This window comes from Hippopotamus amphibius, chromosome 17 (assembly GCF_030028045.1).
Source record: "Hippopotamus amphibius kiboko isolate mHipAmp2 chromosome 17, mHipAmp2.hap2, whole genome shotgun sequence".
NCBI lineage: Eukaryota > Metazoa > Chordata > Mammalia > Artiodactyla > Hippopotamidae > Hippopotamus > Hippopotamus amphibius.
The window spans coordinates 62,383,932-62,400,773 of record NC_080202.1 but is presented as its reverse complement, the minus strand read 5'-3'; the positions used below and the strand labels follow the sequence as shown (position 1 = coordinate 62,400,773).

General features: G+C 43.9%; 1 protein-coding gene across 1 annotated transcript in view; it reads right to left on the bottom strand.

Moving 5' to 3' along the window:
• Window positions 1–426: 426 nt before the first annotated feature.
• LOC130839655 (ABC-type organic anion transporter ABCA8-like) overlaps window positions 427–16,842 on the bottom strand; it is a 59,125-nt gene continuing 42,709 nt past the window's right edge. The window contains 16 exon segments of the mRNA XM_057713880.1: window positions 427–525; window positions 657–712; window positions 1,996–2,075; window positions 3,806–3,946; window positions 4,145–4,264; window positions 5,339–5,430; window positions 5,462–5,465; window positions 5,503–5,577; window positions 6,039–6,199; window positions 8,726–8,817; window positions 9,476–9,593; window positions 10,685–10,808; window positions 12,124–12,215; window positions 13,578–13,670; window positions 15,260–15,373; window positions 15,570–15,743. Of these exon segments, the coding sequence (XP_057569863.1) occupies window positions 427–525; window positions 657–712; window positions 1,996–2,075; window positions 3,806–3,946; window positions 4,145–4,264; window positions 5,339–5,430; window positions 5,462–5,465; window positions 5,503–5,577; window positions 6,039–6,199; window positions 8,726–8,817; window positions 9,476–9,593; window positions 10,685–10,808; window positions 12,124–12,215; window positions 13,578–13,670; window positions 15,260–15,373; window positions 15,570–15,743 (1,635 nt within the window).

The window sequence follows — 16,842 nt, the reverse complement described above, 5'->3', positions numbered from 1 at the left end:
ACTAAAATATCAGCTTTATAAAGTGTCAAACTTCCAGAAGAATACATATATGGACTTCTCAATCCAGGTTAGAAAAAGGTTTTTTAAGGTTTTGAAAAAAGAAAAGATTAAAGAACATTTGTTTATCATACTCAGAAACTGGAAAATTTTATAAAAGTAACCTTATTTATTCAGCATCTATACAGAAAAATGGAATCAGGGTGACCTGCAGCGACACCAAGGCTGTGCCTGAGGGGGCGAGCTCAGCCATGTGCCTCTGCCCACATCGTCACTGCATTGACCCAGCAATCGCACCTCTTCTCCTCCCACAGAGAATCATGTCCATGTTTACAATATAGTTTCTACAAACACAACGTTGATGCTCTAAAAATAAATGTCTTAGAAAATAACCACAGGCTTGAACAAGAACATGGGGTATTCGAGGCTTCAAGGCTCTTCCTGTGGGAGGAGCTTCCACTTCACTGAGGGGTGAAGTTCCTCCTTTAAATCATCCAGCTCCTGCTCCTTGGAGCGCTCCAGGAACACCTGAAAGGGGGCCAGAAATAGAGAGAGAGGGTGTCACACTGCCTCCCCTAGCTCCAGGTGAGTGCAAAGTGTGCGCACACGTTCTACATTTATATTCCGTAGATGCTATAAAATCCCTAAAATGGACCCACCTGCTCCAGGGTGGACTGGGAGAGGCTGTACTCTTCCAGGTCGAAGTTCTGTTTAACTGCGTGAGGAAGGACATACATTAGGGGTTCATATATTTTTATATCCAGATGGTCTTATAAGTCGACACATAATACAAAAAAAATTTTTTAAATCTTACATTAAAAAGTTAAGGTAATTACGGTTCATGGTTTAAGCACAGCACTCAATTAAAAATATACCAATGCATTCACTTCGGTTTGGGGAGCAAAGGGGCTGGTGTTAAATCTGTATGTTGCACAGTTACTGAGATGCATATTTAAGGGAGAAATGATGCTGAGAAGGCTTCCTGTCCCGCACATGAGCCAGGAAGGAAGGAAGAGGAGGAAGGAAGGCACCTTTTGAAAAGGGTCATATCAGAAGATTATAAAGAAAGATGTTTGTGGTTTTCTAGGGAGCAGATATCCTTGCCCATCTCTTGCCAGAAACCATGGCAACTTGCTCCTGATTGCGTTGCAAAGCTTTCTCATTGACCAAAGTAGACCAAGAGGGGTAGTTAGAATCCCGATAGGTGCCCAGCAGACTGGCAATAACATCACCAGCAGTACCAGGCCAGTACCGGCCACAGTGCCAATCAGGGAAGAGCTGGGGGGGACCTCGGTCCAGAATGCTGGGGTGCTCCGCTCAGAGAATGGAAAGAGGGGGCTCACGGACCACGGATGCTACGAACAGGAGTAGGAAGGGTCTTCTAGAACCAGGAGATTCAAATCTCTTCCTCAGGTAAGCTGACAAGCAAGTGAAGATCAACTCTGAGCCGTGACAACAAAAGCACATGCAGGGGCAGATTCTGGCCTCACAGCTCAGAGCAGCAAGGGAAGCACGACCCTGGTGATGGCAGGTGCGCTGGGGTCAGTTTTCAGGTGGACGGATACAATACGATTGTCTTAACGACCAGACAAGAGGTCAGTTTCTTAATATACAATAATAAAATAAATATGCAATCATATGCAAATCCAGAGAAAACTTAATTCCAAATATGTACGCATCAATGTTCCAAAAGGACGTATTCTCCTTAAATGGAGTTAGAACTGAGTTTTGACTCGGGTTGTATCATCATATATACACCAAAATACACAGAAACACGCCACTAAGCAAAAGTAAAAATCACTCCCATTAACTCCCAAACACACACACAGGATCCCCATCCCCCTTGATTTTGTGCTCCTACAATTCAGTTTTAGAGTTTAACTTTTAAGTTGAACACAGTACTACGTCACATCTCATTTTGGGTCATGCTGATGGGTTATTTGATGATCTGGAATGACCTGCTCTCCAGGATCTTACGTCAAAGCGTATAGCTCTTACCCTTCTCTAATTTGAAGAAAGCTTGGGCTAAAGGTCATACATTTTCCACTGGCAACTTATAGACCATCAGGGACGAGAACCTGGGACGAGAGGAGGGGAGAGTGAGGCTCGTGCCCCCTGCGGCAGATGGAAACTGCCTGCAACCATCGCTCTGGTGTAGGTGAAATGAATGACTGAACCAACAAAGGAATCAATGAACGGCGGGGGCGGGGGGGGGGGGGGAGTTGGCCCATAGCCATAAAAAGAGGCCGGTTTCAAGGAGAACCGGGGGACAGGAGACCGGGTGCTGGTGCAACCGAAATTTCAAGCTTTGCCAAAATCACCTTCCACCTACTTTTCCTTCTTCTTCTTTTTTTAAAATTTATATTGGAGTATAGCTGATTTACAATGTTGTGTTAGTTTCAGGTGTACAGCAAAGGGACTCAGTTCCACACACACATGTATCCCCTCTGTTTTAGATTCCTTTCCCATATAGGCCATTACAGAACACTGAGCAGAGTTCCCTGTGCTCTACAGTAGGTCCTTATTAGTCACCTATTTTATATATAGTCGTGTGTGTGTATATCAATCCCAATCTCCCAATTTACCCATCCCCCTTTCCCCCCCTGGTAACCATAAGTTTGTTTTTCACATCTGTGACTCTATTTCTGTTTTGTAAATACATTTATTTGTACCCCTTATTTTTTTTAGATTCCACAAACAAGCGACGTCATATGATATTTTCTAAGCTGAGCACTTGCTCCTTGACTTCATCCTGCAGCCAGGTGCTGCCACTCGATAGTTCCTTAAAACTTCCCAACTGGGGCACAAATCTAGGTCTCCTCCCCAGGGAAGTCACACCTCTCGCACCTCCCCCATCCTCCTCAAACTGCCTTCCTGACTTAGGATAATACAACGGGGTCTCTGACCAGGAGACGGGAAATCTCCAGGATTCAGCACCAAGTAATGTGCACCAAAACAATTTTAAAAGCACACTTTGTCTCCCAGGTAGATGTCTGTCTTTCCATCATGTAAAAATTAGGGAGATTTAGATTTCATTTCATAAGATACTATTTCGTGTATTTCTGGGGGCTACCGTCCTCATCCGTCTTGCTCAGTTGCTGTACTTTTATGAAATGTTTGAAATATTTCTACTCGGTCATGGGCTGCACGCTGAGTTCCAGCCCTGCTTGGATATTTATACTCTACCGTAGAAATCTGTTTTTCCCCTTTGTCGTTATGACATTTCTCTTCACTCTCTGTTTTCTCCCCTAATTCCTGAACCATCTGTCTTCCGCAGTAAATTCTAGATGTCAAAAACGGCCCTAAAGTCAGTCCTGGATTTTTACTGCACTGCTCTCATGAGAACTGCGCCCTCACCGGCCCTTCCGTAAAACTGGAAACAGTCAGAGGCTCGAAGTCAAGCCGTCAGCTTTACATCCTGCTTCTGCCACTCGTCAGCTTCCATGTGATCCATGTCCTATTCTTACAAACAATCAAATCCATTTATTAAGGTTCTTGACGAGGTTAGATTCTCACAATGCTTCTTTGGAAATTTTACGCTTCACTGGAATAACAGTGTCTACTTTGGAAAGTCTCGGTGAGGATTCAATACGATGACACGAGACCGGGACGGTACCTGGCGCCTAGCAGGACTGCAACACAGGCTCTCTCAGCTGTCACAGCAGCTCTCTCTTCTCTAGTTCACTTCCTGCTTATCCAACGAATCATTCCTTTCTTTTAGGTTTCCTTATGGGCTAAAAGTGGACTCCAGTGATGACAGGCAAAAGGAGACATCTGGGATCAGACCGAAACCGGAAACTGTGTTCACCTTTCCTGCCGCGCAGCCTGGGGGAAGAGCCTTAGGATTTCTCTGTGGAGGGTCTCCTCCTGCGTGGGGGTCTTCACCTTCATCTCTAGCAGGTAATCCTTGCCAAATTTGTTCTTCAGGTGCTGGATGGAGCCAATACATCTGGAGGTAGGATGTGGTTGGAGGAGGAGGAGGAGGATGGGGTCGGAACAGAAAGGAGGAAAAGACATAGGATATCATGTTTGAGACTCTTGATTAGACTCAGGTGCAGGGGCCCCAGCTGTTCAGCGATCACTCTCCGTCCACCAGCTCCGCAGCTGTGCCACCGGGGACCAAGCGTGGGCTTGGACGGGGACCCACCTCAGCCTTGCGGACACCATGATGGCCACGTGGTCACACACGGGCTCGGCCTTGGCCATGTAATGGGTGGTCAGGAGGGCGCCCCTCTGGGTGTTTCTAAAGCTGGCCCGGATCGCCTGCCTAAATTATCAAGAGAATATTTGCGATTAAGGAAGCCTTCTAGGGAGCCAGAAACGGACAGCAGGAGCGTGAATAAGGAGCAGGAAGAGACTAAGCAAGGGCAGGGCAGGGGGATGAGGCTGGGGAAGCCCAGCGGGAGTCGCAGAACTGTGGGGGCGGGGAGAGCACGGGAAGAGGGGCGTTTGCAGGATACAGCGTTTATGACAAGGGCGTAAGGAAGGAGGAAGGCCGAGCAGGAGATGATTCGTGAAAAGGCTGTGCGAAGGGGAACAGAATGACACGGAATCCAACAACACAGATGTCACAGCCTTAGGAAGAAAATAAATGCACAATGAACACACAGGACCACACGCGGAATCTGTCCCCTGCCCTAAACTTTACTACCTGAGGAGGATTACCACCCTCGTGCAAAGTCCTGGACACGATGTGATTGGTACAGAGATGCACCATAGCTCCTGAAGAGAGCAACCCAGCAACTCCAGTACTCACCGAGGACATCTGGGCCCGGACAAAGCTTATTCTTCCTTCAACGCGAAATATTATCAGCAATGATTATAGGAAATGTTATCAGGGAAAGATTTTGTGGGTGTGTGCACAGTATTGGTTTTACTAATGATATTAAGACTTTCTTCTTTTCCACATTTAAAAACAGTGTAAAGGACAATTTTTATTTTTTAATTAATTAAATATAATTAATTACTTAATTGAAAATAATGATACTTTATTTAATTGAAGTATAGTTGATTTACAGTGTTGTGTTAATTTCTGCTGTACAGCGAAGTGATTCAGTTATGCGTATACATACATTCCTCTTTTAAATATTCTTTTCCATTTTGGTTTATCATAGGATATTGAATATGATTCCCTGTGCTCTACCGTGGGACCTTCTTGTCTATCCATCTTGTATATACTAGTTTGCATCTGCTCATCCCAAACTCCCTCTCCATCCCTCCCCCGCCATCTCCTTGTTGGCGACCACCAGTCTGTTCTCTATAGGACAGTTTTCACAGGAGTTCAGCAAGTCAGGGATTTCTGCTCGGGCCCTGACCGGGGAGACCGGGGAGAGCCCCTCACCACATGTGCAGCTGCCCCTCGGGGTCCACTCCCGTGGACGGCTCGTCCAGAAGCACCACCGCTGGGCTCCCCAGGGTGCTCAGCCGGAAGCACTGCTGGAAGGAGAGGAACCGCGTCGGGCACCGACCTGGGGGTGCGCAGAGGACCCCCCAGCCCCGCCCTACCTTTCCTTCATTCCCTCGGATAGGGCCTTGGCGCGGAGCTTCAGCTGGTCCTGCCGCTTCAGCGCGGCCACCAACCTGCAGGAAACAATGGAACCTTATGGCCACGCGGGACCAGCTTGGGGACCAGAGCTCAGAAGGGCGCTTCTGAAAATAGATGTTGCGCCATCTTCAATTGGCTGGTCCGATTCCGCGCCCCACCCCCCGCAACGTCCCCCAGCCCCCGCCAAAAGGCAGTGTTTCCTCTTGAAAGAATATGAGCACGTTTCATGATTCCTAAATAGCTGTCCGGTGATAGTTGATATTTAAATTTTAGTATTTCAGATAAAGTTTATCAATGAATACTTTTAAATTTTCCTCATTAAATATGAGAAAAAATTAACAGTTTGAAATCGGGGAAATCAGTTTCTAGTTTGCAAATCTACCCAGCATGGCCTGGGTCTGCGTTCAGAGTCCCCACCCTGAGTCCCCATGAAGCCCTCACTCCCAGCATCTCCCTGGCCCCCCAGGTGGGGAACAGGTGTGTCTCCTCCACGCACCTGGTGACGGCAGCCTCCGCGTCCGCTTTCCGCAGCCCTTTCACAGCGGCCAACACCTCCAGGTGCTCCCTGACCGTGAGGCTGGGCCACAGGGCGTTCTCCTGGGAACAGTACCCCGGGAATCCCAGGGGGTCCCCTCGGCTGCTCCCTGCTAGTAGCACCTGCAGAGAAAAGCTCATTCTCAGAGCCTACACTCTAGTTTTGTTTTTATTTCCTGCATCTTTTCTTTACAAACCAAGAAAAACTAGAGAATCTCCAGTCCCTGACTGGGTTTAACAGTCTGTAACCATTGGAGAAAGGTTGTCAGAGAGTAAAAACATGAAAACTGTTTGCGCAACCTCATCTGAGCTGAAAAATCAAGTATCTCACCAATGTGGTATCTTGCCATTATGGCCAACTGTCTATATCCATTTTTTGCAGCACGGCCAGAAAGAGGGGTATCAATGTCATTAATCACCATTGAACTTCACTCATTGATCAAAGGTGTTTTGAGAAACGCCTGAATAACAAAGGCCGTGCTGCCTGCTTTGGATACAGCGAGAGACGGAATAGCCAGCACCCCGTTGCCTTGGAGTTTGCTTTCCACTGAGCAAACCACGCAACAAACAAGTAGAGAAACAAGTAAGTAGAATGCAGACGGAGCAGAACCACAATGGGAGTATCTGGAGGCTGGGCTGCAGAATATCAGGGGCAGGGACCCCAGGGGGAGTGATTAGAGGAAGCCTGTCTGCTGAGGGGCCGTTCCAGCAACAGAGCAAGAGGGCACCAGCAGTGGAAACGCCCAGGGGAAAGGAATTTGGGGCAAAAAACCTAAGACAAGCCCTGGGGAGGGATGAAGCCCCCTGGTTCCTAGACCCAAGGCAAAGCAGGAGGGTCTCGGGCCGAGTGAGGAGGGGGAGAAGGACAGAGATGTGTCAGAGGGACTCAGAAATCTCCTGCAGCTGCCTGGGGGCAAGGTGGGGAGGTTCCCTTCCAATCACAGGGCAGCCAGAGGTCGCTGGAAGTACCCGAGCAGGGGGAAGACGTGGTTTATCACCATCTCACTGGCTGACCTGATTAAAGCTGATTTCATGACATCAGAATGGTTGCCTTTGTAATTCAGACCTGACTTAGCTTCTAAAACATTACATTCTGATATATCAATGAACAGTTGTTACCTATGCTTTATGAGCATGAAACGCTGATTTAGGGTCCAGGTGGTGGTTGCATTGGAGGGTGGTCCCAACCGGAGTGGGGAGTCCACCAGGCGTCGGCTGAGCCCCGGCATCCCTGGGCGGCCCCTTCACAAACACCCGCTCCCCCGGCTTCAGAGGGACGGTGAAGATCTCGTTCCTCCTCTCTTTCCTGGGGTATTTGTCCGTCACGCTCTGGGGGCGTTTCCCTTTGGAGCTTGGCCACCAACCCTCTTCCCACGGCCTTGCTCCACAGACCCCTGCCCTATGCCCTGTTCTCTGCCCTCCCTGGACACACTGTCCAGAGGCGATCCTGAGGCTCCCCATCTTCTGTCGTAGAATTCGGGAGAAAATGCTTTCTCTGTGCATGGCATCTCTCTCTTTGATAAGTCGGAACACTTTTTCTGTTTGCCTGGCCACCTTGCATAATTAAATTGCATGTACAATTCAAGTTGCTCGATTTCGAGCCATTCCTTGAAAACACTCCCAAGAAAGAGTATATTTGTACAAAAATACACGTTCCAGTTGCTCAGCACTTTGTGAAGGACAATGAAAATAACTGCTTAATGAGGTTTCTTTTTTAACTTTTAATTCAAGATTAAAGCACGACATACTGGGCAAACAATGCTCATTGAAAGTGTAAATCCAGCTGCCTGCCAATGCAGGGGACGTGGGTTAGACCCCTGGGCCAGGAAGATCCCACATGCCACCGAGAAACTAAGCCCGTGCGCCACAACTACTGAGCCCACGTGCTGCAACTACTGAAGCCTGAGCACCTAAAGCCTGTGTACCACATCGAAGAGTAGCCCCCACTCGCCACAACTAGAGAAAGCCCGAGCACAGCCACAAAGACCCGATGCAGCCAAAAATAAAGTAAATAAATAAATAATAAAATAAATCTTTAAAAAATAATGGGCAAGAGACTTGAACAGGCAATTAACAATAAAAAGATGGCCAATACACATGAAAAAAATGCTCAGTAAAAAAAATAATAACAATAAATACAAAGAAAGTGCAAATCCATGTGTTTTATGGTGCTATAAATACAGTTTGGAATCTGAGATTGATTTCTTTTTTAAAAAAATTTTATTGAAGTACAGGTATTTACAGTGTTCTGTTAATTTCTGCTGTACAGCAAAGTGATTCAGAAAAAATACATTCTTTTTCATATTCTTTCCTGTTGTGTTTATCGCAGGATACTGAATATAGTTTCCTGTGCTCTAGAGTAGGACCTTGTTGTTTACCAAATGTATATACAATAGTTTATGATACTGATTGCTGATATGATACTGGCCATTCCCTCTGAATGCCTTGGAAGGTGTGAATAATTACCCTCGTTTAGTGATTAATTTTCGTGTGTATTAACGTGCTAATTTGTGAATGTGTTATTCTGCCTCATTAATCATTTCAATCATCTAATGGTTGAATGGCATTTTGCTGTTTACAAAGTTTTGACATCTTACACACGGATTGTGAGCACTGCTATGTAATATATTTTCCATGTAATTCACCTACCTGTCCAGCAGTTGGTTTTGTGTCTCCAGTTATCACTCTAATGGAGGTACTTTTACCGGCTCCGTTGTGTCCCAATAATCCTAAAACCTCACCTGAAAAAGAATTGTTACACTTACTATGAATTGATTTTAATAGTACAATTGAGAATAAAACCTCACCTGAAGCCTTGCGATGTGACAAGCGTTGTGCTGTGTGCTTTATACATCGTGTCTCATCTAATTGCCGCCCCTGCGAGGTTGCTCTCGTAACCCCTCCTGTGTCTGGGAACAGGAGCTTTCAGGGATGAGGTTAGCTGCAGACGGGCAAGCTGGTGGGAAGTGGAAAAGCCACGTTTGGAACCCAGGTGCATCGGACTGTCCCCTGGGTCCTAAGCCCTGTGTGACAATGGCACAAATAGAGGTCCTTGTCACTGTGCCGCCCAAGCCTTCAGGATGGGCTGGCACATCCCCCGCTAGTTGTCTTGTGAAAAATAATGAACTTCGGGAATTCGTGTTCATTAAGTAGAAATGTTATGATTTCAGTGGTTCATTTTAACAGAGTACTGGAGGTTTCCATGTAGATGTGACCGTGCCCCCTAGCCACGGGCCAAGGTGATTAATCTCACTGAGGAGTGAGGCGTGTGAAAGGAGCTGCCTCGGGCACCCTGCTGACGGGTCTGCGTGTGAACCAAGAGGTGGTGCACGGAAGAGGCTCCTCAAGCACCTCGAAGGAGGGCCCCGAGCCAACAGTGGGAAAGCCCCTGGGTCCAACCTTTCCTAACACAGAAAGAGACATTTCTTGTGGCTATTTTCTTCTTCCTCTTGGAAAAGCAGCGTTTCCTCTTCCCTGCGTACTCCTTGCGTAGACAGCTGGCGATGATGACAGGTTTCTGTAAAGGACAGATAAACCGTGTTGTCAGACCTTAATTCACTGCATTAACTTGCAACAATTCTGTCCTCCCACTGGGCTGGCCCCTCACTGCACAAGCCGTGCATCAAAGAAGACCTTCCACCAGGTGACATGCTCACTGGCCACTCTCCCATCCTAGCATGCCCTTTTGGAGAGAAGAGACTGTCCTTTTCCTCTCCTACAGAGGCAGTTACTCAGGAGCAAATTATTCTATGTAGCCCTCCCATCCCTCAGAACAGGAGCAAAGAGACTTGGAGAAACACTGAATTATTCTCAAGACGCCGTGGCCCAGACTTTGCCCTGACTTTCTGACAGGGCGCTTTCTCCAAGAGCAGTGATTGGTATCACTCTGCCCCATTGCTAAAATTCACTAGTTCTTTCTTGGCTTTTGCAAGTTCAATTGCACTCCACTTTTTTTCTTCCTAAAATAGACAAAGCAAATTAACATGACTTTTTTATTTTTTTTAAAATTTTATTTATTTATTTATTATTTGGGGGGGTACACCAGGTTCAATCATCTGTTTTTATACACATATCCCCGTATTCCCTCCCTCCCTTGACTCCCCCCCCATCCTCCCTCGAGTCCCCCCCACCCTCCCCGTCCCAGTCCTCTAAGGCATCTTCCATCCTCGAGTGGAACTCCCTTTGTTATACAGCAACTTCCCACTGGCTATCTACTTTACAGTTGGTAGTGTATATGTGTCTGTGCTACTCTCTCGCTTCATCTCAGCTTCCCCTTCACTCCCCGCCCCCTCCTTTTTTAAAAAAGTATTTTGTTTATTTATTTATTTATTTAGGCCATGCCCCGCTGCATGTGGGATCTTAGCTTCCCAATCAGGGATCGAATCGTCCATGCCCCCTGCAGTGGAAGTGTGGAGTCATAACCTCTGGACCGCCAGGGAAGTCCCTGCATGACTTTTAATCTGCTCCTTTAGATGTAAAAATGATGGCTACCTACTAAAATAAAGTAGTGGTCCTCACTTGTATGGATTGAGAATCAGACTTGCGGACGAGGCCCTTTAACGGACAAATGTTTGTGTTGTGATGAAATTACTGCTTCGTAGGTTTTACCTCATCAATGCTTGTGGCATTCAGGGCGTTTGCTGTCCTCACTCTCTCCATCTGTACATCTTCATCTTCCCCCTCTTCTGGCTCTTCTGGATTTGGACACACGTCACTGCTTCTTGGAGAAATTCTAGAGTCAAAGCCATCCATTAATAATTGATTTGGGGTTTTTGTCCTTGTATCCAGAATACTGCATTCTTTAAATCTTACACTTGAGTAGCTGGGTAATTAAGAAACCATCATAACCCCCTTGTCAACCTCCTTGCTCTGTGTAGTGACCACGGCTTCTTATGTGTCTTTTCCTCTACTTACCTATAGAAACATTATTTTCTCAGCATCACTGGGTAACTTAATACCTATTATCTGCCCAAGAATCTTTACATCATAGTTTAATGAGTAATTTCTCTGGGAACCATAGCTTTAGCAGCAACATGTTGGCATGGTTATATTTTTGTATTTTTATGGGGTGAAAAGGCCAGAATATTTGGAATGAGGATGGTCTCAGAAAACACGAGTTAGATGCTTGTCCTCCTTTGAAGCCTGGTCCTTCCTTTGAGATACGTGTTCAGTCCTCGTCCATTCTATGTCTGGTCCTTGTTATCTGCAACATACCCCATTCTGTTCTCTCTTCCCTCCATCTCACCTCCCATACTGATCTTAGATGATTTCTTAAAGGTCTTCTTTCATCTCAGAAGCCTCCTACCCAGCTGCCTGTGATAAGTAAAGATGGAGCTGATGTGGTATGGGAGACCACATTTCCCCCAACAGCTGTGTGCCGTTCTTACAATTTGGGAGTGTATTATCTGGTTGGGTGATCTTTACCAAAAAAAAGGGTTCCATAGTTTTCAAATATTATATCTCCATGGGCTACAGATATCTATATATTCACCTTAATGAAAAGCACCACTGTGTGTACAAGAATTAAAGAGGCTGAGTATAGGGAATAAGGAGGTTACGGTTGCATCCTTGCATGATGCAAAAAAAACCCCACAAAGTCTCAGCTTTCAAGTCCCATTAAAAACAGAAACGGTCTATGACCCACTGGGCTTCTCACCAGCACAGAAAAGAGCACAGTTACTGCTGCCTTTGGCCCTTCATCATTTTCTTCTTCCTGCCTTTATCAGCAGCACCCCCTCAACAGCCAACCTATTCAAATTGATTTTTATTTAAACAGAACGAGCCACATGTAACGTTCCCTGGAGCCCCACTGCCCACACTGTCAGACAGAGCGTTGATATTCAATGGTTCAGGTCTTTTCCCTCCACTGTTTATAATCTTCTTTTGATGTAGGTACCTATATCTCTACTATTTACACTGGCATGTGGTTCCTACTCCAGCCTATCCTGGCACATGGTACCTCTCTGTTAATAGATGAGTTTACGCATGAAAAATATTTTAAAATATCGACCACCGAAATAAAATAATCTAATTTGATTTCTCCCAACCTAAAGAAGGGATCCTTCCTCATTGATTTCTTTCCAAACTTCCACTCCAGACATCAAAGAATAAAAAGAAAGATGATAAAATGAAGGAAAGGCTGGGAACAAAAGGAGAGAGAGAGATGCACAATTAGAAATACTAAAAGAAAACGGTCTAACATGAGAAGTGAATTAGGAGTCACTGGGCTTCTACAAAGACATATTTGGTGAAATCATTACAGATGTCCCATAATCTACTTGTCAAAATATGAAGCTATCAAATTCATTCTCAAAGCCTGTTCACACAAGCATCGGAAACAAATAAAACTATGCGATACCATCACCTTATGCCATTTCCCCCAGCAGGTGTGTGCTGTTCTTACAATTTGGGAAGTGTATTATCTGGTCGGGTGATCTTTACCAAAAAAAGTGCTCCACAGTTTACAAATATTATATCTCCATGGGCTACAGATATCTATATATTCACCTTAATGAAAAGAGCCACTGTGTATACAAGAATTAAAGAGGCTGAGTATAATAAAAGACACAATTACTGTTAAAGAAGAGTGTGTTCTTACAATCAGGGATACCAAAAACAGCTCTACATTTCTCAGTTCATCAAAGACAGGAAACATGAAAAACTGCAAAAGGAAAGACAATGGTTCAATAGGAAGTCATTTTGTTTCGTGCATTTTATCCACATCAGTGTGAACTGACCCAGTGAACGGCCCCACGCATGCGCTCCCTGAGTGTACCATGAGCATCAGGTAAGTGTCCGTTCCAACGTGTGTATCCAGGGGCTGGCTTTCTTCCCCCTAAGGTCTGTGAGCCACTGTGCGTGTATTTGAAGCACCTAGATTTTAGCAGCTGTTCATCGCCTGGCGGGCGAATCTTGAGGTGGGTAGCAGCCTCCCCACGTAATGAGAGGGACAGGGTTTATCCTCATCTCACGGGGCTTCATCCACCTTCCTGGCCGGTTATCCCTTTCCTTAGGGCCCCTTCCACCTCCTCCCGTTCATGGATACCTCTTCACCCACGTACTGCAGCTTCCTTCCTTTTGTAGAAGTACAGGTATCAGTCAGCTAGGGGAAAGGGCTTTATTCATATTGAGAGCACCTCTAGAATCCTGAAATCCCAAAGATCCGGGGCATGTCATTGGCCTCCTTCTAAAGCTGAGCCTGCCCAGGTGGGTGCAAAGCCCAGAATGAGTGTAAAGGCTTCTCTGCTTCTCACCATCCTTCTCCCTTCTCTCCCACACATTAACCAAACCCGAGTTTTCTGTTACAGTTCAGCTGAGCATACTGTCCTCTCCGGGAGAAGCTTAGCTGGAATCCTTGAAGTAGGAATCTTCAAAAGTCAGGCACATGCAACCGGTGTGGGGCCTCACCTTAAGCAAAGCTTCCCCAATGGGTCGTGAGTTCCAGGACTCTGGGACAGATGGCAGCCCTACTTACATAAAACGTTAAGAACACACAGCCCACCAGCATGGCGTGTGGTACAAAAAAGGTGATGGCATACAGCACACCATGCCCTTCATCGTCCAGCAGAAATCCAGCCGTGGCGAAGATGGTAATCTACGGAAAACACCAACGTGTGTGTCCACCACCCTGCATGTCAACTGAGGCTCTGTGGAGACGGCTCATTTTACAGCCCTAATTTCAACTCTAACCTCGAAAACCAAGTGGAAATCAGCACGTCTCCACTGGCATGTCCTCTTAGTGACTTAGCCAAATCCCTACATCCTGGAGTATCATGAATAAAACATCACTGGATAGAATAATCTAGGATCCGATATAAAGGATATTTTAATTGTAGAAAAGGAAAAAAGTTGACATATATTGTTTGTTGGAGGTAAAATTTAGGATAATAGACAAGCAATAATCATAGGGAAAAACTGAAAGTGATATTTAATAGGAATAACATAACAACAGCAAGGAAAGGAGACTTGTTAACCATACCCATGGAGATACAGAAGCGTTGAACAGTCTGGAGAAGCTTAAGTAGAAGTACTAATATACAAAACTCAGGAATAAAAGAAAGTTCTAGGTATACATGAAGCTCTCAGACTTTCCCTTATAAGCCATTGAAATGACTTCCTAAGAGTTTCACTTTTAATGTCTCTGTATAACAAACCATCATTTTTGTTGCTTGCAGAATATTCTTCCAGAAGTGTATCACCGATCACATTTCTTTTCTGCACTATAACCTTCCGTGGCTCCCACATCCCACAGAATAACTTCTTGAGCACATCACTGACGGCCCGCAGGGTTCCAGACACTCTTTATACCGTAAATGGACCTTGTTTTCCACCCACATCCACACCTGACTGTTTTCAGCTCCAGGAGGAGCCTGGGCTCGCTCCCCTCTCGGTTCTGCCATCCACTATCTTCTATTTGCATCCTCATTCGTCTCCAGCTTTTGAAATCTTACCCTTCTTCGAGTTTTGCTTCCTGAAGGAAATCTCTGCTTTCACTCTCTTTCTCTGGTTTTCATCGCTCACTTGTATAACAGATTTTTAAAGGCGGATGATACCTCTACAATTTTTCCACATCACTGTGTTTTAATAAGTAACCGTTTATCTGTTTACCCTCTGAGCTGCTTTTCAAGGTTGAAACCATCTATTTTTCCTCCATTGTCAGTCTTAGTTTGTGACACATGGAAGCCATGTGTTGAATTCATAATTTACCTGTTGGCATTTTGAAATGACAGGAAATTAGAATAGATGCTCATAAATTGCACATGTTTTCCAACCTAATTTAGGTCAGTGTTGCTTTGTGGAAAAATTCTCAGTAGAGAGTTTGGAAGAAGTAGTTTCTAGTTTTAAGCATTCTAGTAACAGTATCTGTAATCTTGTATAACTTCGTGGAGGTCTTTGAGATTATTTCCTGTTTGGTTAAAAACAAAGATATAGATGGTTTCCTGGTTTCCTTCCAATAAATAGTTTATGATTTGAGGAACAAGTTGGCTACTTTTAAAGAAACATAAAGGCAGGAATAAGAAGAGAAAAAGATGCAGATTTTGAAAGGAATCCACATATAAAGCTAATTTAAATATTTTAGACTGTCATATCAACTTATCATTCTACCAAGGGCAAATTTTAAAGTATTAGCTCAGAATTGTATATTCAGTATATAAAATAAATGTTCACAAGAAACAAACTTACAAAATAGAAGCAAAAGGACCAAATGCCACTGTTTTTTTTCCCCTTGTGAAAAATGAACGAAATCACGTATGTCAAAAAGATGCGGGATGCAGCATAACTAATGGCGCACGGGATCTGAAATCAATAGGAGTGTTAAGTTCAGTGACAGACAAAAGCAATCTAGGAAAACACCTAGTCCCAAACATTGTCATAGCACAGGGTTTTACATTACTTAACTTATGACAATGTAACTATCAATGCAAAGTTTGCATCTTCAAAATTTCTAATTTAATCATGCAATGATGTCTGTTCTATGACTACTGTCACTTACTTGTATAATCTGATTTACAATCTTAAATATAGTGCCTTGGGGGATTAAACTGTAGTCCATTAAATACATAAAAAGGAAGATCAAGCAGGAGATTAGGACGTCCACCAGGGCCTGACCACACCAGTACGCAGAAGGAAAGAGCCCCGAAGTCCGTAGCTGGGACCGAACTTTGTTCTGAGTAGGAGACAGCAAGATACAAAGAGGTATTTCAACTTGAGGCTGAAGGATGTGGCTTCCATAAGAAAACATTCAAACAAAATCTTTATTTGTAACAATTCTACATGGTGGCTACAAATGTTATCTGGACCAAGGATTATGGATACTTGGAAATATAAATGGTCAGTTTGCTCCTTTAATGAACAACAATGGCGTTCATCACACACCTGGCAGAAATAAAAACCTCGAAATAATCTAGGTGGTGACACTGCAGCAAATGAAATAGTGATTAATGACTTATGAGGGGCAGGGAGTGGGCTGGGAGAGTTTAATCTAGGCAGCTAACTCCGTCAGAATGATTCTGCCTTGAACCAATATGAAGTTTGCGCTCTCTCTTACAGATTATATACATAACAGGTTTTATATATATATATATATATAAATTGTGTATATATTATAAATTGTATATATATTATAAATGCATAATACATGTATATATTTATAAATTATAATTGATTTTATATATTAAAATATTTTATATATTAAGTGCATAGACTATAATATACATAATTACTTTATCCTTTCGATCTAAGTAAAGGATGCATTAGAGTAGTTTTACCATAGCACACATTCAAATATTTATTGCCACCCAAATATTTATGTATATGTATATAAATATAAATACATTTTAAAATATAAGTGTATTTTGTATTCCTGTCATCCTCTAAATAAACATGTTAAATTACATATTTGAAATTATGTATCAAATGATGTGGTTTTGGCACAAAGTATGCATGAAGACATTCTGGTAATTTTGAATATATGAGTATATATACATATTTTGTGTGTGTGTGTGTATTAAAACTACAATTACTTTATAAAAATATTTTAATTTTACTGCAATATAGTTGATTTAGCATGTTATGTTAGTTTCAGGTGTATAGCAAAGTGATTCAGTTCTACATATTGAATACACATATATTTTAAAACATATTTAAATTCATTTGGTAATCATCTCTGATGAACTAAATGATGCTTCTGTCTGAGATGTAATTTGACCTAAGGATTCGTATCAAAATCTCCCAGCACAGGTCCATTCGGGTAGTGAAACTGAGAA